The following is an 18,678-nucleotide window of genomic DNA, read 5'->3' on the forward strand; positions in this document are numbered from 1 at the left end:
CATGGAGGGGACGTATCGACCCCCGCAATTTGCACACGGGGAGACTCTGGCATCATTCTGGAGATTGCGGGGGTCCCAACTCAGATCAGATAATTTTTCTTTGCATGTCCTGTTGCCAGATTAAATGATTTTTGCTATATATTGCTTTATTGTGAATGCTATAAACTCATCCTATATGTCAGTAAATCAGAGCTTTCCAGGTTTAGATAATTTTTTTAAACATCATTTTTACTAATATATTGAACAAAAATTTAGGCAAAGCAGCATTATTAGAAATGTTCCGCATGTTTCATGTGCATAGATCTTGTCATGCTGTTGAGCTGTATGAAGGTAATAACTTCCTTTAATAACACATCTACCCTCTGTGCTCTCGCTGACGATCTCAGGACTCCCTGGACTGGAGGATGTCACACCCCGAGCCAATCACTGTCCCTTACCTCAGCCCCCTTGTAGTGTGGAAAGAACTGGAAAGCCTGCTGGAGAATGAAGGAGACCCAGCGATTTCTGTACCGGGTTTCGTGGACCATCACCCCATTGTTTTCTGGAACTTGGTGTGGTATTTTAGGAGACTGGATCTTCCTAGTAATCTGCCTGGATTAATCTTATCCTCAGAACATTGCAACATACATTCCAAGGTGAGCAGAGAATTGCATCTGAACATTCCCACATGGAGACTGTCATGTCTTTGCTTTTACATAGCTAGGCTCAGTTCACATCACAATTTGGCTGTGCGTCAAAGGTATATGTTTGATATGTTTACCAACGTATGCTAATGTAAATTGATTTTCATTGTTATGATGAACTAATATAAAGCCAACATAGCTGGCCATACATATGTTCGGCCGATGGCTCTCTCTCTCTCCAAATCTCACCATACACATATGAACACGTGGCTTAGACAAGCATTCATGTCTTCTGAATGGATGAGGGGGTAAGCTGCTGCCAGTCACCTCTGTCAGGAGGCCCCTATAAACATTAGGTGGTTGACCAATCCCACCCAAATTAAGGTTTGTTATACGCAAATGTGTATATGCAAATGTCAAATGTGTATGGGTGTCTTGTGGCTAAATCAGCTTCTGCACTGTATTAGATGGCAGCAACCTTATTCATTTTATTAGGCCTTAAACATTATTTTTTATTCTCACAGATTCCTAGGACCACAGTGTCTGAAGACAGTAAACATGTCCTTATTCAAGTCTTATGGGACAATCTGAAGCTACACCAGGATCCACGGCAGCCGCTGTACATCTTGTGGAACACTTTAAGTAGGTTTTATTGCTCATGTGCTTGTGTTAATAGGCTATTTTCACAGTGGAGTTCCTTTGAGAACGTTCCCATTTAAGTTTTTGGGTAAATTTTTACTAGAAAGTTGCTCTTCAAAACCCCAGTGTAAATGTAGCTTTACTATGTTCATTCTGACTACAGGTTATAATTACTTTTAATCTTGTTTTATCTTTAGGTCAAAACTGCACTGTAGTTTATGAGAGTGAGTCCCATGTGTTAAATGGGCTTTTTGGTGACTTATGTCTGGTTTTGCATGGCTATTTTTTTTCTGGAGAAATAAGTATTACCCATCCTTGCCAAATGAGCAGATACTCCATGCACATGACATCAAATATACAGCAAAATAACTCCTATTAATACCACTTACCTGGCAAATAGTACATCTAATATAAACTCAGCTAGATTTCACATTCGCTATGTTGTCAAGACATGTGAAATCTAGTCTCTGTTATATATCTTCACTTTAGGGATTTTTGAATTTACTTACCTTTACTTACTTTAGTTTTATTTTTTTGAGGTGTACAAACTAGTCTTGTGTTGTAACCAGGAAATAGAGTAAAATAGAATAATTAGATGTATTTTAGAAACTAACATGGGGATGAGTTTAAAGTAACAGTAAACCATGAATAAAATCAGCTGGACAATAAGGCCTGGTCCACATGGGTGGAATACTTCCACCTGGATCTCCCCACAGATCCGTTGCATATTCTTGACCACTAAGCAGTAAAATTCGTATGTGTTAGGCGCAGAATTTGCTGCAGATTGCCTTGCAAAATTCTCTATGTATTCCCCCCTATACATTGGGTTAAATCCAGAATGAAAATCCATTAAAAAGTACCTTTCATCAAAAAAACTTTTGATATGTTAGACATGAATGTCTAATGACTTACTTTCCAATAGATACTTATTAAAAAATGTCATTCCTTTTATGTTTTACTATTTGAAAAAGTAACCACTAGGGGTCTCCTCAATTGTTCTGGCCGTAAGCTTTAGTATGATTTCGGACTCATCGCATGAGTCCAAAATCACAGACTGCAGCCTGTCCTGGGGAGCTCAGCGCAGCACCCTGCCTGTCAGTCAGACAGGCAGGAGCTAGCACTGTGCTTGTATGTCAGCAGTGCGCACTCCTGACTCGGCCGTCTCGGGACTCGGGTCTGCCTTGGCAAAGTTTGATCGAGGTCTTCCATTCCCGTTCCTTAAATATGTAAGTTAGAGAGACAGGGCGGAAGTGAGCCATGGCAGGCATCAGATGACATCGCGCCTGCTGGGCCACGCCCACTTCCTCCCCTCGCTCACAGCAGTTAACTGAGCTGCCGAAGAGGACATTAAAAAGGTAATTTTAGGGGGTTTTAAGTAAAAATAAATACAGGGATAGAGTTAGAGTCAGGGACAATTGGGGAGAGGGATTAGGGAGAGTGTAGATGATGATAGGTACTCTCTAAATTTCCACAATAGATCCCCAGTATACTTGTTTTTCTGCTCGGAAAATGTTCTCCACATGTGAATAGCATTTTTTAATCCCTGTTCACATTAATTGTTTTGTAATATGCTGTGTGTCAGTGCAGATTCTGCCCTGTCTGAACACACCCTAAGTGAAGCTACAAAGAAAAAATTTGAATAAAATATAGAATAATATATTTGCTCTCTGTATTGCCAGTTGTATGCAGAGACAGTGCTCCACTTTAAGCTGTATAACAAAAAAAGCTTATATAATAAAGATTACTGTGTGCATGGGTGTAGAGCTCTACTCGCTATAAGTCACTGTTTGTCATCCTCCCATCTTCGTCCTGCAAGTTTTCTTGATGTTTAGTTTAGCATTGGTCAGTGTGATTCTGAAAGCCTTCATCGCTTATTGTATCCAAGGCTCGGACGTCTATGGTGATGTGTGTCTCTGTGTCTCTTTTTGTTGTTGTTTTGTGTAACCACATTAAAGATGAACTACTATCATGTTGCACATACATGCTTTTATAAAATTAAATGCACACATGGAGAAGTTGCCAGTAGCAGCCGTCAGATGACTGACATCCTTTTCCGTACTGTACTGTACTTTTAATAGGTTTTCTGTATAAAGACATTTATTCCAACCTATTAACATGCAATGGAGATGTGAAGACATCTTGTCATATATGGATGAGCATACACGGTCTGGTTTAGTTAGTACAATTGGAGGATATTCAGTTTACATTATAAGAGTCAGGGAAGGGAATAAAATAAGATCCTTTTCACAGCTCTTTGCACTTTAGTGCACTTATATCTTTTTATCGATAATGTTTACTACCAGTTTGTTTAAATGCCTTGGTTGCACATAATAGGGTGTGAATGGGCCAGAGCACATGTTTAGCAGGCACATTCCTTCCCTAAGAACCTCTTAAGGGTGTATTCACATGTACAGTATCCTGTGCATATCTGATGCACAGGATTTGAAGCTGCAGGTTTTAATGTAAAAGACTTAACAAAGCTTCAAGTTTGCTGCATCAAATATGCACAGGATACTGTATGTGTGAATAGACTTTAAAGGTCTTTTCCCTTGAAGACAACCCCTTGTGTAAAGTAAGCCAGCCTAGGGATAAGTTTATTGTTGTGGGGGCCGCAGGGGCAATGGCTGTAGTATTATTCAAAACAGCCATGAAATACCTGGAGAGGTCAGATGTATCAGAGCAGGAGCCCCTCACACCTAGCAGCCCACTGTTCTGCCCGCTACCTATGAAATACATATGTTCTAATACAGGGGTCTTCAAACCGTGGCTCTCCAGATGTGGCAAAATTACAACTCCAAGCTGTCCGGGCATGCTGGAAGTTGTCATTTGCAACATCAGGAGGGCCACAGTTTAGGGACCACTGCTCTAACAGATCATATGTTTTTGAGACAACCCCTTTAATAAGACAATAGGGAGTGATGTTGCTCTCTCCTAGTCAGACAGCTGCTACCTTCATAGAGATAGAGAAGCATCTGCCTGGGATTAATCATAGTTCATAGTCTTACAAATACAGTCTGAACCCCCTTTGAGATCTTGTGACCTGCCTTTATAGTTTAGTGACTGTTTATTAGGGATTGTTCTGATATTTTAATTTACCCACAAACATTTAATCCTAAATTTAATGTTTAAAAAAAAAATTTTTGTACTCACCGTAAAATCTTTCTCGTAGCCTTCATTGGGGGAAACAGATACTGATTGGTATATGCTCTTGCCACTAGGAGGCGCTGATATTAGGAAAAAAAAGTAGGCTCCTCCCTGGTAGGATATACCCGCCCACTGGAAGTGAGGTAATCAGTTTTGTCATAAAGTAGTAGGAGAAGTCAACAAAGAGATGTCCGAAGGACCCTAGAAAGGAATCCCGGATAAAAACCCAAGAACCGGAAAAGATCATCCGGACAAGAAATGGGTGGGTGCTGTGTCCCCCATTGAAGGCTACGAGAAAGAGATTTTACGGTGAGTACAAATAAATCTCCTATTCTCGGTCGCTTTTCATTGGGGGACACAGATACTGATGGGACGTACCAAAGCAGTCCCTGGGGTGGAAAAAAACAACCACCAAAGGAAATGAGTCAGTCTGGAGACTGAATCCTAGTCAGCCGTAAGGCTCACGGACAAGACTCAGGCCAAAAGGCAACCGAGTTCTAGAACTGAGCGTCCGGCAGATCCCACCATCCATGGAGATAGACTAGGATGCCAAGGAAGAGACCACACGTAGTGGAGACCAAAAAACAATAGTCCACATAGGGAGCCAAGAAAGTGGCGCATCGGAGACCCGATGGGCCGTAACAAAACTGGAAGGAGGTAGGAAACTAATTTCAGAAGCACAGAACCAGACAAAGGGCCTGCAAATAAAAAAGGCAAAGGGAACAACAAGAGAACCCCATACAAAACGCCAGGAAGGGCTGTGGACACCTGAGTGCAAAGGCGAACACAAGATGAAGACCAGAAACCTTTGGAAGAAGAGGAAGAGAGACAGGAACCATTTCCGGAGAGGCATGGCGCAGAAGATCGAAGACCCGAACCAATAAGCTGTAGGCTCCCAAAAACCACTGTCTCGGGTACGGCACGAGCACCTGGGGGGGAAGAGCAGACTCAGAGAGTATAACACAGAGCCTAAACAGCAGGAAAGAAACCACAGCTATGCATAAGCCAAGATTGGCCCGCCTGACACAATCCGGTAGACCGGATGCACTCCAGTTCCAAAGTACATGGACAACGAAGAAGGAGACAAAGTAAGAAATGGCCAAAAAAAAGGAGCAGAACGCCCCCAGAGAAGTTGCCGCCTGGAAAAACGGAGCGGCCGACATGGGAACTGCAGTCTCCCAAGTCACCTGGAGGTTCCATACCTGTAGGGAAAGCAACCCCAACAGCCGCGAAACGCTCTGGGAGACAAACTTCTATGAAGATGAGTGGAACAGAAAGACCTCCCTGCAAATGGGATCGAGGAGAAGTCTGGGCAGGTTCACCACACATGCTCGAGACCGCAATCAACACTAAGGCCCGAAGAACCAAGAGGGCCGACCCAGAAAATAAGGCACCCCACAGCAATCTAGGAGAGTGCCAAATACAAGGAGACTAACCTGACTTGGACCCTAGCAGTTCGAATGGACCCGAGTACTCTGAAGCAACATCCTGTCAGGACGGGAACAGAGGGGGAGCAAAAGGGAACCCATCTGGGACCCCCAGGTCCTGGGCACATGAAGATAACCCAGAAGACTCTTGCCTCAACGTAGCGCAACTGACATTGAGAAAGGGAAGGATCAACACACCCTTCCAGGGAGATTGCGCCAAGGGAGGAGGAGCGCAATAGCAGGACTTAAACAACAGACGGTGGCTAGACCTGCTGTCACTGAGCCAAGCAAGTGTGCCTAAACTCCTCCTACAGAGGAGAGTGCCTCGGCTGCATGAGCCACACAAGGGCCCAGCCAGGCACCCCACCCATGTAGGGGGAAGAGAGAGAGAGATGGCTCTCTCTTGGCAGAACAAAGTGCTCAGTGAAACCTGTCCCCTGGTGGAGGGGAAAACAAGGGGTTGTGGAGAGGAAACTCAAGTACAGACCGTGCCCAGCTTGTGTGCCCAAGTGTGCCAGGTACTGTAGTGGCGGGGAAATGTCACCCCACTGCAACATTCTAGGTACTGTGTGGACGTGGCCCCCAGGGACCCTGCGAAAATATACAAAGGCATGGAGGAGCCATTTGTGTCCCCAGAGGGATCTGAATCCTGGACACTGGAGCTGGGTAAAGATACAAGACGTGACTACGAATGCAGGGAAGCACACATGCATCAACCTACAGCATTGGGAGAACACCTCATCGGGGGAAACCCTGGACTCTGCGAAAAAGGGGGGCAGAAGGTGCTCCAACTGAGCCATTCTGGGAACAGAGCAGGTGCCAGAGCCACCCTGCACAGAAACCCAGGAAGATACCTGGAGGCATGGGGGAGGGGGGGTTGCTACAGAACAGACTGTCGCCCCATCAGGCCCCCTGCCAAAACAGAAGTGCTCAACTCCTGCAGACCCGTGGAAACAAGATCACAGGAAGGCCCAAGGTACACCTCACCGAAAAGGAGGAGAGGAGGGCTCTACACATGCAGCGTGTCCATAGCATAAGTTGGGACACTGACATGGTTACCTCTCGATAGTAGTGGAGTACCACGACGGCAGCCACGAAAAGAATCGCAGACATCCAAATGTCCGGCAGTATGAAAAACAGTTGCAGCACCCAACAGCATGTCACAACGATGCCCTTAGCAGACCGATGGTACACCTGTAGAAAGGAGAACTGAGAGTGCTGGTGTTGCTGCGAAGATCCATAGAACCATCAGGAAACGCCCACACCCCATCTCTCAATGGTACAACACACCAGAACTGTGGTCGCAGATGAAGAGATGAAGGATGCACGTGGTGCAGGAAACACGCAGACAGTGTCTGGCTTACAGATATAAAGGACCCACAGAGTTCATAGTTACGTAACCTCACATTGAAAATGAGTCACCGGACTGCTGCCACAGGAGAGGCAGGAATAGGGAAGGTGACCTGGAGAATTAGAAAACCATGCAGGCACAGTCTGGCTAATTGGCATAGGGACCATGGACACACCAGAACCCGCACTCAGAACCACATACTGCAAGTGGGTTACCAGCCCTCAGCCGTGACAGTGGCAGGCATGTGGAGAGGGACCTGGTAAAGTAGGGAACCCTGCGAACCACTACGTGGTGCATTGTAGAAGGCCCATGGAGCAACATGGGGTCACGCATTCGGAACCACAGAATGGCAGTGGGTTGCCTGAACTTCCGCCACGGTGCGGACCATGTATGGAAGGTGACCCGACGTAGTAGGAACCCATGCAGACACCCGTGTTGGATTCCTGAAGGCACAGGTTCATTCCTCCGAACCCTCCCACAGAAAGCGGGGTACTAGAGTGCGACCGATCCGATGGGCGACCTGGTGGTGTAGGAGACCATGCAGACAAATGTCTAGCTGACTGGCATTAGTCCAGTGTACCTGCAGGAACCCTCTTCCAGATCTCTCCCACCAGCAGAGAGGTACGGGAAACCCCAGCCTTGCACGTGGGAGGCAGACTGTGGCGGAAACCGTGCAGACAACAGTCTGGCTTAACAATTACACCTCCAGGTGCTGGCGAAAAGGGGACAACAGCCAGACAGGCAATTAGTGTACCCCTTTGTTGCATGGGGGAGGGTGGGGAGACCTAGGAGCCATGGATAGAGTCCCCGTCACCCTGGGAGATGTGGGGAGGCTGATAAGCCGTGGATTGTAGACCATCGCCCCGTATAGGGCCCATAGCACACGCCAGGTCACTTCATCGGACACCGCACACAATAGTTGGGTACCGGAACTTCAGCCGCAGATACATCAGCCAAGTGATAAAAGACAGGCGGCAGAGGAAACCACGCAGACCACTGTCTGGCTTACTGATATGGGTCCATAGTATACAACGGGTCACTCCTTCGGATACCTTGCACAGCAGTGGGGTACCTGAACTCAAGCCGCAGAAACATCAGCTGTGTGATGAGTGACAGGTGGCAGAGGAAACCATGCAGACCACTGTCCGGCTTACTGGTATGGGTCCATAGTATACAATGGGTCACTCCTTCGGGCACCTCGCACTAGCAGTGGGGTACCGGAAAGCCAGCCGCGGATGCGGTTGCTATGAGATTTATGATCTGTGGAGAAGGGAATCATAGTGTATGCACACGACAAGAACCCTTCCTGATGGGTGACCGGTGGATAAGAAAACCACTGTTCCGGATGCCCAGAGGAATAAAAGCCATATGGCGGACTCCCTAGGCACAGGGGCGTGGTAACAGGCAGTAGGGGAAAACAGACAAAACGTGAATCTCCGGGGTCTTCCAAGTGAGCAGACAGCGGGTCGTATAAGTTCTGCCTGTGCACAGGGGCTCGATTACATAGGTAAAAGGGCCAACATGGAGTGACTGCATGGATGCAGCACACAAAGTTGCCACAAGAGGGAACTAATTTTAGAAGAAAACCAAGAGGTGGAATGCAGTACATGACCACAAGGGGGCGTTTGAACACACAGTAATTTAATTTTTTATTTTTTTGCTGTCCACTGGCTTACAAAGTAAGCTGCTGTGGCGAGGGAACATAAAAAATGTCCCCTGCTGCAAAAGCAGGGGAGAGCGTTCATCAACTCCCCCCGTACAGAGACAACGGCCGCCGGCTTACAGTGTAAGCTGCTGTTGCAGAACAGTGGCTGCCGAAGAGGGGAAGGAGTACTCACCTATCGGGAAGATGTCCCCTAATACTCACCTGATGGAGTCTTCAGCCAGCTTAATATCACACTGCATCATGCCAGGCCACCATAGCGGGACGAGCAGGGGCAAGAGGGGGACCCAGACCCTAGGTATTACCCTAGCATCTTGCCTCCTACTGACACTAGCTAAAACTGATTACCTAACTTCCAGGGGGCGGGTATATTCTGCCAGGGAGGAGCCGACTTTTTTTCCTAGTGTCAGTGCCTCCTAGTGGCAAGAGCATATACCCATCAGTATCTGTGTCCCCCAATGAAGAGCGACCGAGAAAGCATGCTATTTGTTCCAGCAATGTATCTCTACAGCACTATTCTTGTGACATACCTCTCTCTTATTGGTTTTTGCAGCCCAGGAGCATCCCCTGGCCCTTGCCCAACAGGAGGAGGCGTTTAATCAGGAGTTTCTCCAAGGTCTGGTGAGAAGCATTAAGAACAACAATGTGTATGGTCCTGTGAGCCAGATACTGGAGTCCCTGCAGCATAGTCCAAAGAATTCCAGACAGAGGTACAGCAGACACTAATGCCTTATTGTATTAAATTCTAGCAGGGGCAGTCATGCAATGTAAGGACGGTGGTCTGGCTATTTTCCAAAGTTCATCAATTCAGTGATGTATTTACAAATACCAAGCCAGGGCTTCAGGCAACAGTATGAGGGATATCCAGAGAGCTGGGAAACAGATTTCACTGGTGAATCACCTATATTACTCCAGCGCATGCATGGACTGGCTGTCTGGTAGCGCCCCTACCCCTATACTGCCCTTTACACATGCCAAAGTTTGCTGCTCCTTTGGACACCATGCGAGGACAGCTCCATTTTACTTGTTTGGGACACTGTGTACTATACAGGATCCTGTCCTCTACATAGACAGGGATTACAGCTTCCAGCAGATTTTTCTTACTTTTTTATGTAAGGACTTGCGTTATCTATATTAGTTATTTACTTATTTTTCTTTAATCCTCACTTTTCCTTATTTTTGGATGACATTTTGGGGCTTCAGAACCAGTTACCAGGTTTCCATAGAGTTATGGACTCAACATTCAATGGTTTCAACATACAATGGTCGTCCTAGAACCAATTAATATTGTAACTTGAGGGACCACTGTATTGCAAAATGCTGTGTAAAAGAAAGTAAATGGGAAGTATGGACCTGCTAAAGGCAACTAGCAAGTTTTCCTTAAAGGGTACCTCTCATCAAAAAAACTTTTGATATATTATAGATTAATGTATGCAGAATAACTTTACAATTGCATGTTATTAAAAAATATGCTTCTTTCTATTTAATGTTCCACTTTGAAGAAATGACCACTAGGGGTCTCCCTACCAGTCCTGGCAGCAAGCATTTCAGACTCATGCTGGAGTCCTAAACACTACGAGCTGCCAGTCTGCTTTGTTCACAAAGGAGAACACTCAGAGCTGCCAGCCTGCTTTGTTCACAGCCTGTTTGGCTGTGAACAAAGCAGGCTGGCAGCTCTGAGTGTTTAGGACTCCAGCATGAGTCAGAAATGCTTGCTGATAGGACTGATCGGGAAAAATACAATAGAAAGAAGCATATTTTTCATTAACATGCTATTGGAAAGTTATTCAACATTCATTAAACTAAAATATATCAAAAGTTTATTTGATGAGAGGTTCCCTTTAAAACTCGGTGTGAGAAGTGCATTAGTTTATTTTTTTTGCCATATTAAACCTTGTATAACTGATGTCTGTGAAAACAATGATGACCTCTTTGTGTTGTTATGTTGCAGGAGTTTGTACAGAGAAATTTTGTTCCTGTCTCTTGTAGCTCTGGGGAGAGAGAACATTGACATTGGTAAGTCTTTAGTTACCTGTGCTTATTGCTTTGTACATTTTTTAAAGAGCTTAAAAGGGAATTTTACCCAAATCGATCACTCGTCATGACACCTAAAGGTAATGTGTCACCTAGAATTTTTTGGTTTACTGATTAGAGCCAGATCCCGAAACATCTTTCTAAGCGATTTCTATTTTCTGGTTGCATTTTTTATTTATTTTTTACATTATTGTAGGGGGCTGCCATCTTGCTCAAGCTGTTCTTAACCGCATGTAGAGAGATGCTTTACAGAAAGCCCCATTGACATAGGCCACAATAGACACGAGCTGTCTCATTCACATGAATGGGAAAGGTGTTAGGGGAGTGCTCGGTGACCTTTGAAAAGGTCATTCTAGAGGGAGGGGGGAAGCTGATTTTATCCCCTTAAGGACACTACCCATTTTTGACTTGAGGACACAGACAAGTAAAATTTTTGCATTTATGTTCCTTCTCCTTACCTTTTAGGAGGCATAACTTTTATTTTTCAACCAAAAATAATTCAAAAAAATTCTAACAGATTAAGTATGCTTAAAATTGCCTTATACAGGGCTGTTTGAGGACTCATTTTTTTTGTTCTGTGCAGGTACTACTTTTGTGTATATGTGTATATTTTTTTATTTTATAAATTCTTTATTAATCCATTAACAATTTTACATTCATAATAAAACATTGTACATTATACATACTCCTTTTTTATTTCTTACTTGCCCCCTTCCCCCCCCCCCCAAAAAAAAATAAAAACACACCCCTCTCTTCCTCTTAATACATTACATTCAATAAATATATTTTCATATTATTTTATACATTCTTATTTTTCTTACATTCTATATCTCCAACCACTCATATTTATTAGGTGGATTCTGGGTAATCCATCTTCTAGTATCCGCAATCTAGCACAAAACAGCAATCAATGTAGTTTATTGTTCTTATCCTTAATTAGTTTTATCTCAGGGTTATCCCCCCAATACCCCCACCAAAGGGGAGGGAGTAAATTTAACTTCAGTTGTTTCTCTATTTCAATATACACTTCCGACCAATATTCCGGAATTTTATCACAAGCACATATGTAGGAACCCTGCCTCTTCCCTACCATATTTTGGGCAATTACTATTTTGTGTATTACCTATTCTTTACAGAAAAAGCGGAGTATAATACAGTCTGTAAACAATATTAAACTGCACTATTTTATGATTATTATTCAGGGGAACCTGATTAATCCATATTTTCTCCCACTGTCTATCGTCTATTAGTCACAGATACTTCCATGCTTCAGGTCTTGTCTTGGCATATGAATCAGGGTTGTATATACATAAGACATTGTCTTTCTATTAATCGTGCCTTCTATTAATTTTCTTATATGTTCCGGTGGATTACTAATCACAAACCCCTTTTCTATTGTGCTCCAAAAAATACTTTTCATCCTTATGTATTCAAACGACGTTCCAACCCCTATTTCTCTTCTATCTTTAAAGGGGTACTCTGGCCTTAAGACATCTTATCCACTATCTGTGTCTCACAATCACGAGGCCGGAGTATCGTGATGTTATTGTGATGACAGCCGCCACACCCTCTCCCATAGACTTGCATTGAGGGGTAGGGGCGTGACCTCACAATGGGACTCTGCTGCTGCAGAATTTCTATGCAGAATTTCCGCTGTGTGATCATAGCCTTACAGGCACCATGGGAAGAGGTGGGGTGAGGGGGAATGTTACTGAAGATGATTAGGCAGCTCCTATCACAGTTATAACCAAGATGACAGCTCAGCTGATTCCTGATTGTATACTTATGGTCTCCTTGGATATTTAGGAAAAAATAAAGTTGAGGGTAACCTCAATGCCCTCCAGCAGGTAGAGACAGTGCTGGTTTAGCTATTCATGTAAATGATCTCATAGCACAGAAGGTAAAATCTTGGACACTATACATAAAGTGCATCACATGCTGAAAACAGGAAGGGGTGATGGAGCTTTTGTTTTTTCGCTGCAAGTTTTCTTTAATCCTATGAATTGTGTTGGAGAAACTTAGAAATGTAAAAAGTTTTAGGGGAGTTTGAACCTATTAATTTCATCTCCCCCCCCCCCCATTGTTTTTTTTTTTTCCATTTATTGTCATTATTAATTGTTATGTTAATTTTTGTGTAGACAAGAGTTGCCATATACTGTACACCAGTTTTCTTGTATTATTAATTTACTTTAACCACTTTCAGATGTGTTTGACCGGGAATACAAGACGGCCTATGATCGCCTTACCCCTGAGCAGGTAAAGTGCACCCAGATTTGTGACCGTCCTCCAAGTACAGGCGTCACAGAATGCAGGAAGACATTTGGACAGCCGTTCCTCTGAGGACCTGATCTGCCACCACTATGGATACAGGAGCAAGATCTCTGCACATATATATGTGTCTTCAAGGAGATTAAACATTGGGAACAAGCAATATGGAAGATTTTCATGGTAGGACTGTGTGTAAAATGGAAGACGAGAGGCGGATGAGGCCTATTGTCTACATAACCTCGCCTGTCCACAGATGGAAGTTCAGGTCTCTGCATAATGGAAAAAGGAAAGCGGGAGATTTACATCATTCCGAGTGTTGTAGTTTACAAAGAATATTTATACTTGTATAAAATTTTTATGTACAGTAGGTACACATGCCTAGTAAGTCCTTACCATTCCATTTTGTATTCTATGCGAGTACTGAGCAATGATCGTGTGTTATGGACAGTATGTTACAGTGCCTCAAAGTGTAGGCACCACCTTGTCTTTAGCTATCATCTCTTAATTTATTAGAAGTCCTGGGTGCCGTGTGATATTTGCAGTGGAGAAATCGAGTTCTGAAAACATTTAGAGGTGACATCTGCAGCCGGCAGCTGGCTGTGGATTACCAGACCTGGAGCAGCAATAAATACACTAATCCTGTACCCATGTGAATGATGTAATGAGCTGAGCTATGATGGTGGTTCAGAGATACCACTGGAGTGCAACATGTCACATCTCTATTCCTCCCCATGTTTTACTATTACTTTGTTTGGGATGCTTCCTTGTTATGGTACCTAAAGAGAATGTTTTTTCATGTAAACAATGGTGATAAGCATATCTCGATTGTAATGCTGACAAACAAGCATATATTGCCATCAGCGGGCTTGTCCGGTTTAGACAACCCCTTTCTATTTACCCTATTAGGGCATACAGACTGGGACCCCTAAGGCCTATGTTCAGCCCACATAACACCTACCAAATTAATTGCCATCACTAAGGCTAATAGCCTCCTACCCCTGACCTCACAGTCAGCATTGGTCCAGGAGATGAGCGGACTCCCTGAATAGATGAATTGTATCTATTTCCTTGAGTGCCCTGCTACTTGCATATTACAGTTATCTTATCATTCCTACCAAGCACGCAATATGTAGCAGTGACCCGATACGAACAGTGACGGCTCCACTGCCACCCAGTGTTGTACTTACCTACTCCCAGGACCCTCAGGTGGCTTGTTGTTTACACACTCAAATGTAATTCTTGCAAATATAAATGAAATGAATCCTAGTGCACTTAATGCTGTTACATTCCCAATACTACAATGCTATAGACTATTATAAGACGTTTGCTTTGCACTATAAATACTGTTTAGTAATAACGGTATATGATGCTTAGTTCAGAAGAAAGCCCCTTTCCTGTGTAAGGGATTAATACGCAGTTGACTGTACTACACATGTCACCTCCATACTGGAAGAGTCTCCATTATCAGCTTCAATGAAATATGTGGCTCTGCAAAGGGTTAACTCTTCTCTGGTCTTCATCTCATTCCTCTGTCCAATGGTACTGTCTGGAGCTGTACATTCTGTAGATTTGTAATATTTCCAGAAATAATATACTGAGAAGAAATGAGTTTATTATAGAAATCCTCTTTATTTTTGTGGTAAGGGGCACGTTTACATTGGTCAGACATTTCGGTTATTGATAAAGAACGCAGCATTGTAGAAGACCAGAAGTAGAGAGGGGTCAGCGTCTATAGCTGGACTATGTCACGAGAGGTCATGTCAGATGTAGCACTGTTACTGCCCAGGCCCGATGTGCTCTACCTTAAACACTGTAAAGAATCTGCAGATCCCTTCTGGTTTACAGGCTCACAGGCACTGCCAAGAACCACTTGTGTACTGAAAGATACAGTATATATGAAGCTGGTTTACCGGTGACATGTACGATCTTTATATGGCTGTTACCATGTGACCTTTTGTTGTGTTGCTTTTATTTAATAAAACGTCTTTAGAAATTGGAGATTTTGTGTGTTGTCTTGTCCTTCTGACTGTACCTACACTCATCCTACACACTAAGGTAAGTGTGTAATTCATTTCAATGAGCCGACCGGAGTGAAACGCTGACTCCGGTCGGCTCATTTTTGCCCGTATTCGGTTTTCCACCAGACCTCAAACCGTGGTCGACTACAGTTTTAGGTGCAGTGGGAAAACCGCATACGGGGCAAAAATGAGCCGACCGGTTCACTCCGGTCAGCTCATTGAAATGAATTACATACGGGCGGCATACGCAGGGATACGGGAGCACAAGGTTTTAGCTCCCCCCAGCCGTATGCGGTCCCGCATTGGTAAAAATGTGATGTGAACCCAGCCTTACAAAAGATGCTCCATGTTTCTTTAGTTTGCGGGTATTACTAGTATTTACCAAAACATGCACCTCAGGCAAGCTGACAGTCCACATTAAAAACTGCTTAGTTCCGACAAATGAAAATTTACCCGACAAGTCTATCCACTTTTATATGCTGTTCATGCTTTAGTGTTTCATGCTGTACATGTTTATGACCAGCTCTAGTGGCGGCCCGTGTGATATTCACAGACATGTGAGACTTCAACTGAATCATTCAGTTTTTTTCCACACACCATGATTGTGAAAGTGTTGAACATTGTGCCCAATACCATCTACTCCCCTTGGTATAGTAACCTCTATGATGAGACTTTTGTGGAAGAAATAACTTCCTGCACTTTATTATACTGAATTCAATGCTTAGACCACACCTCAGTACTCTGCATGATTTGTCTCTGTTAGAGGTACTCACAGTGGTAACCACGGTTTAAGCAAAAAAAAACTGGTTGTAAGCTGTATAAGTGGCATACAACATTTTAGGGTTACAATTTGCAAGTGACAGGTGCAGATATCACTATCATACTATAAGACAGTTAAAAATGTGCAGAATATATGACGTGGTGTGCACCTTTTAAGAAATTTGGTGCAAATCACTGCCTATGAAGACTAGCATAAAAACTTGTCTTTGTAAATGTAATATATTCACTACCTTGGAGTTAATACATCATTAGGGTTAATAACATTGTTGGTTATGTGATCATATTCACCTTCCTGTTACAGCACACCTCATACAGATCAGTTTGAAACAGAATAGTGGGCAACCACTTTAAAGGTTATATCTTGCCAAATAACGTATCCCCTATCCAAAGGATACGTTTTAGATCGCTGGGTGTCCAACCACTGGGACCCCCCGCAATCTCCTGAAAGGGACCCCAGCTCTCCCTGGTAGGGGACATGTCGACCCCTGCACGAAGCAATGGCCAACATGCCCCCTCCATGTATCTCTATAGGAGAGCCATATGGCAATCTCAGGCTCTCCCATAGAGATACATGAAGGGGGTGTATATTCTGCTGCTTCGTGCAGGGGTTGATACTCTCTGTTACCGGGGAGAGCTGTTCCCAGGTCGGACCCCTCACAATCTAAAACTCATCTCCCATCCTTTGAATAGGGATACGTTTTTAAGCATGAGATTTCTCCTTTAAAACATTACTGCTGACAAAACTTTTCACATGTCATTTTTTTTATTCTTTAATAGATTTTTTAGTATTTTAAGACACCAATATTAACAATACAAACAAGAAAATGCTAAATGTGATAATGAATTTATCGACACATCAAAAGTTTGGATCAGTCAGGGACTGGGTGTACAGACCCCCCACCTGCTAGAATGAGTTGTAATAAACATTCAGCTATGGACTTCTCTCCCCAGCTCTCTGTCTTGCCCGTCTCGCTGCGGGAAACTGATTTTATAGCTAAAGGGGTAGTCCAGGATTTTTTTTTATTTGACTATGCTACAGGGGCTGTAGAGTTAGTGTAGTTCATAATATAGTGTCTGTACCTGTGTATGATGGTTTTCTCACAATTCTTCTGTGATTTTCACTGAAAAGTCTCAGATTTTTCACATCTTGCAATGTGGCCAAGACCTGACTCACTAGTCAGCTGATGACAGGGAGCCTGTCTGCTTCAATGGGTGGAGAGATCACTTGGTGGGAGAGAGATCAATCTGCAACTAATGCAACAGCTGTAGCCACCCCGATTGAAAACCACAGGTCTTTTGAATGGATGCAGCTCATTTAAGTTTCAATGGGTGGGGTGGCTGATGTGTGGGAGGGAGGAAAAGGGGATTATGGGATTTGTAGTCAAAAAAAGAAAACTCAAACAGGAAATACCAGTTCACAAAAATCTAGCCACAGTGTTATGGTAAACAAGTGCAGATCCTTCCTAAGCATGTCCATTACTGTCTGCCAGGTACGTACTAAAATCACCTTATGGTGGATAACCCCTTTAAATTATTAAACCCGTCTCCTGCAGCAAGGCTGGGATAGCCAAGCAGTTCTCCTGGCTATTTCTAGCAATAAGTGGGGGTCTGAACACTCAGACCCTGATTGATAAAAACTTTTGAATGTGACGTTAAAAATGATCTATTGTTTTAATCAAGTTTTTGTTAAGCATGTTTCAGTTTTTTAAATTTTTGAAGTTTTTTTGTTAAATTTTCGATTTTAGGTCAGTGGACCTTCCCCAGATGTTGCAAAACTACAACTCCCAGCTGTCTGGGCAGTTTGGAGACCGCTGGTCTAGATTTTAAAATAATCCGGAAATTTAGCAGTTTTCATTTTTTACTACTAGGCCTAAAACTAAGCTGAGACTTCCTTTTCTGTCTGTGATGATAAGGAGGACGCTGCTGAGAAGTGATCTCTCTTTTTTTTTTTTTCTCTCCGTTTTACCTTGGCAATAAAATACCCACTACCATAGGTATAAATGGTTCAGACACAATAAACTGTGGGATCAAATTGGTTTTATTTCAGTTTACAGAATATGTTATAAACTTCAATATTATTATTCAAGGTTCACATATTGCTTGGCAGACATCTCTAATGGTGGCAACATAGTGAAATGCACATGTATTGTCCATGTAGAGGGATGGGTTAGAGATTTCTAGGCTCTGAGGGCATCAGTCATAGTCTAGGTTGGTACAGTTCTGCTTACTAAGTATATTAGCAATATGTATATATGTATATAAAAAATAGGAATAAGAAAATATATTTATGATCAGGTTTCCTCTAGGAGTGTGCATACCACGTGTATGAACATTGGATGAGGTCAGTTTAGTGGCTGCTCTATATAGATATGGGGCACACAATGATCCTGTCCTCCAGCATGACACTGACGATCACAAACACAAAGTACAGTGTGAACATGGTGAATCCTAGAAACTTGTTCATCTTCCACTTGCAGGCAGCAATGGAGAATATGACAAAGAGAAGCATGAGAAAAAGGAGGACAATTGCGCAAAACAAGCCATTGCTGCTCACCGCCACTGGACTAAAACCATTAAATACTGAGAACAGGAACCAGGGGACAGGTAACCTGCAAAAAAAAAAAAAAAAAAAAGTTTAAGACCACGTGTGGGCATGTGTTCACGGGCAACAATGTCACCCATGTCAGTACAGGGGAAGGGTGGGGCTGTCCTGGAGTTTGGCAGTTCACTG

The 18,678-nt window shown here is 43.4% G+C and overlaps 2 protein-coding genes across 18 annotated transcripts in view; one reads left to right on the forward strand and one right to left on the reverse strand.

Annotated features, from left to right (window-relative positions):
• The window catches only part of DENND4A (DENN domain containing 4A), a 146,624-nt gene extending 131,477 nt beyond the window's left edge, over window positions 1-15,147 (forward strand). For 3 of the 5 annotated variants that reach the window (XM_056571704.1, XM_056571701.1, XM_056571703.1), the window contains 6 exons: window positions 387-635; window positions 1,148-1,265; window positions 1,460-1,486; window positions 9,401-9,557; window positions 10,799-10,863; window positions 13,085-15,147. In XM_056571704.1, coding sequence (XP_056427679.1) covers window positions 387-635; window positions 1,148-1,265; window positions 1,460-1,486; window positions 9,401-9,557; window positions 10,799-10,863; window positions 13,085-13,221 — 753 coding nt within the window. In that variant the 3' untranslated portion in view covers window positions 13,222-15,147. The remainder of the gene's footprint in view (window positions 1-386; window positions 636-1,147; window positions 1,266-1,459; window positions 1,487-9,400; window positions 9,558-10,798; window positions 10,864-13,084) is intronic. The other 2 variants (XM_056571702.1, XM_056571705.1) reach the window with 1 other exon arrangement.
• A 2,826-nt stretch (window positions 15,148-17,973) lies between these two features.
• The window catches only part of SLC24A1 (solute carrier family 24 member 1), a 143,909-nt gene continuing 143,204 nt past the window's right edge, over window positions 17,974-18,678 (reverse strand). For all 13 annotated transcript variants that reach the window (XM_056571719.1, XM_056571714.1, XM_056571710.1 and 10 more), the window contains one exon: window positions 17,974-18,556. In XM_056571719.1, the coding sequence (XP_056427694.1) occupies window positions 18,307-18,556 (250 nt within the window). In that variant the 3' untranslated portion in view covers window positions 17,974-18,306. The remainder of the gene's footprint in view (window positions 18,557-18,678) is intronic.

The sequence above is a fragment of the Hyla sarda genome, chromosome 4 (assembly GCF_029499605.1).
Source record: "Hyla sarda isolate aHylSar1 chromosome 4, aHylSar1.hap1, whole genome shotgun sequence".
Taxonomy (NCBI): Eukaryota; Metazoa; Chordata; class Amphibia; order Anura; family Hylidae; genus Hyla; species Hyla sarda.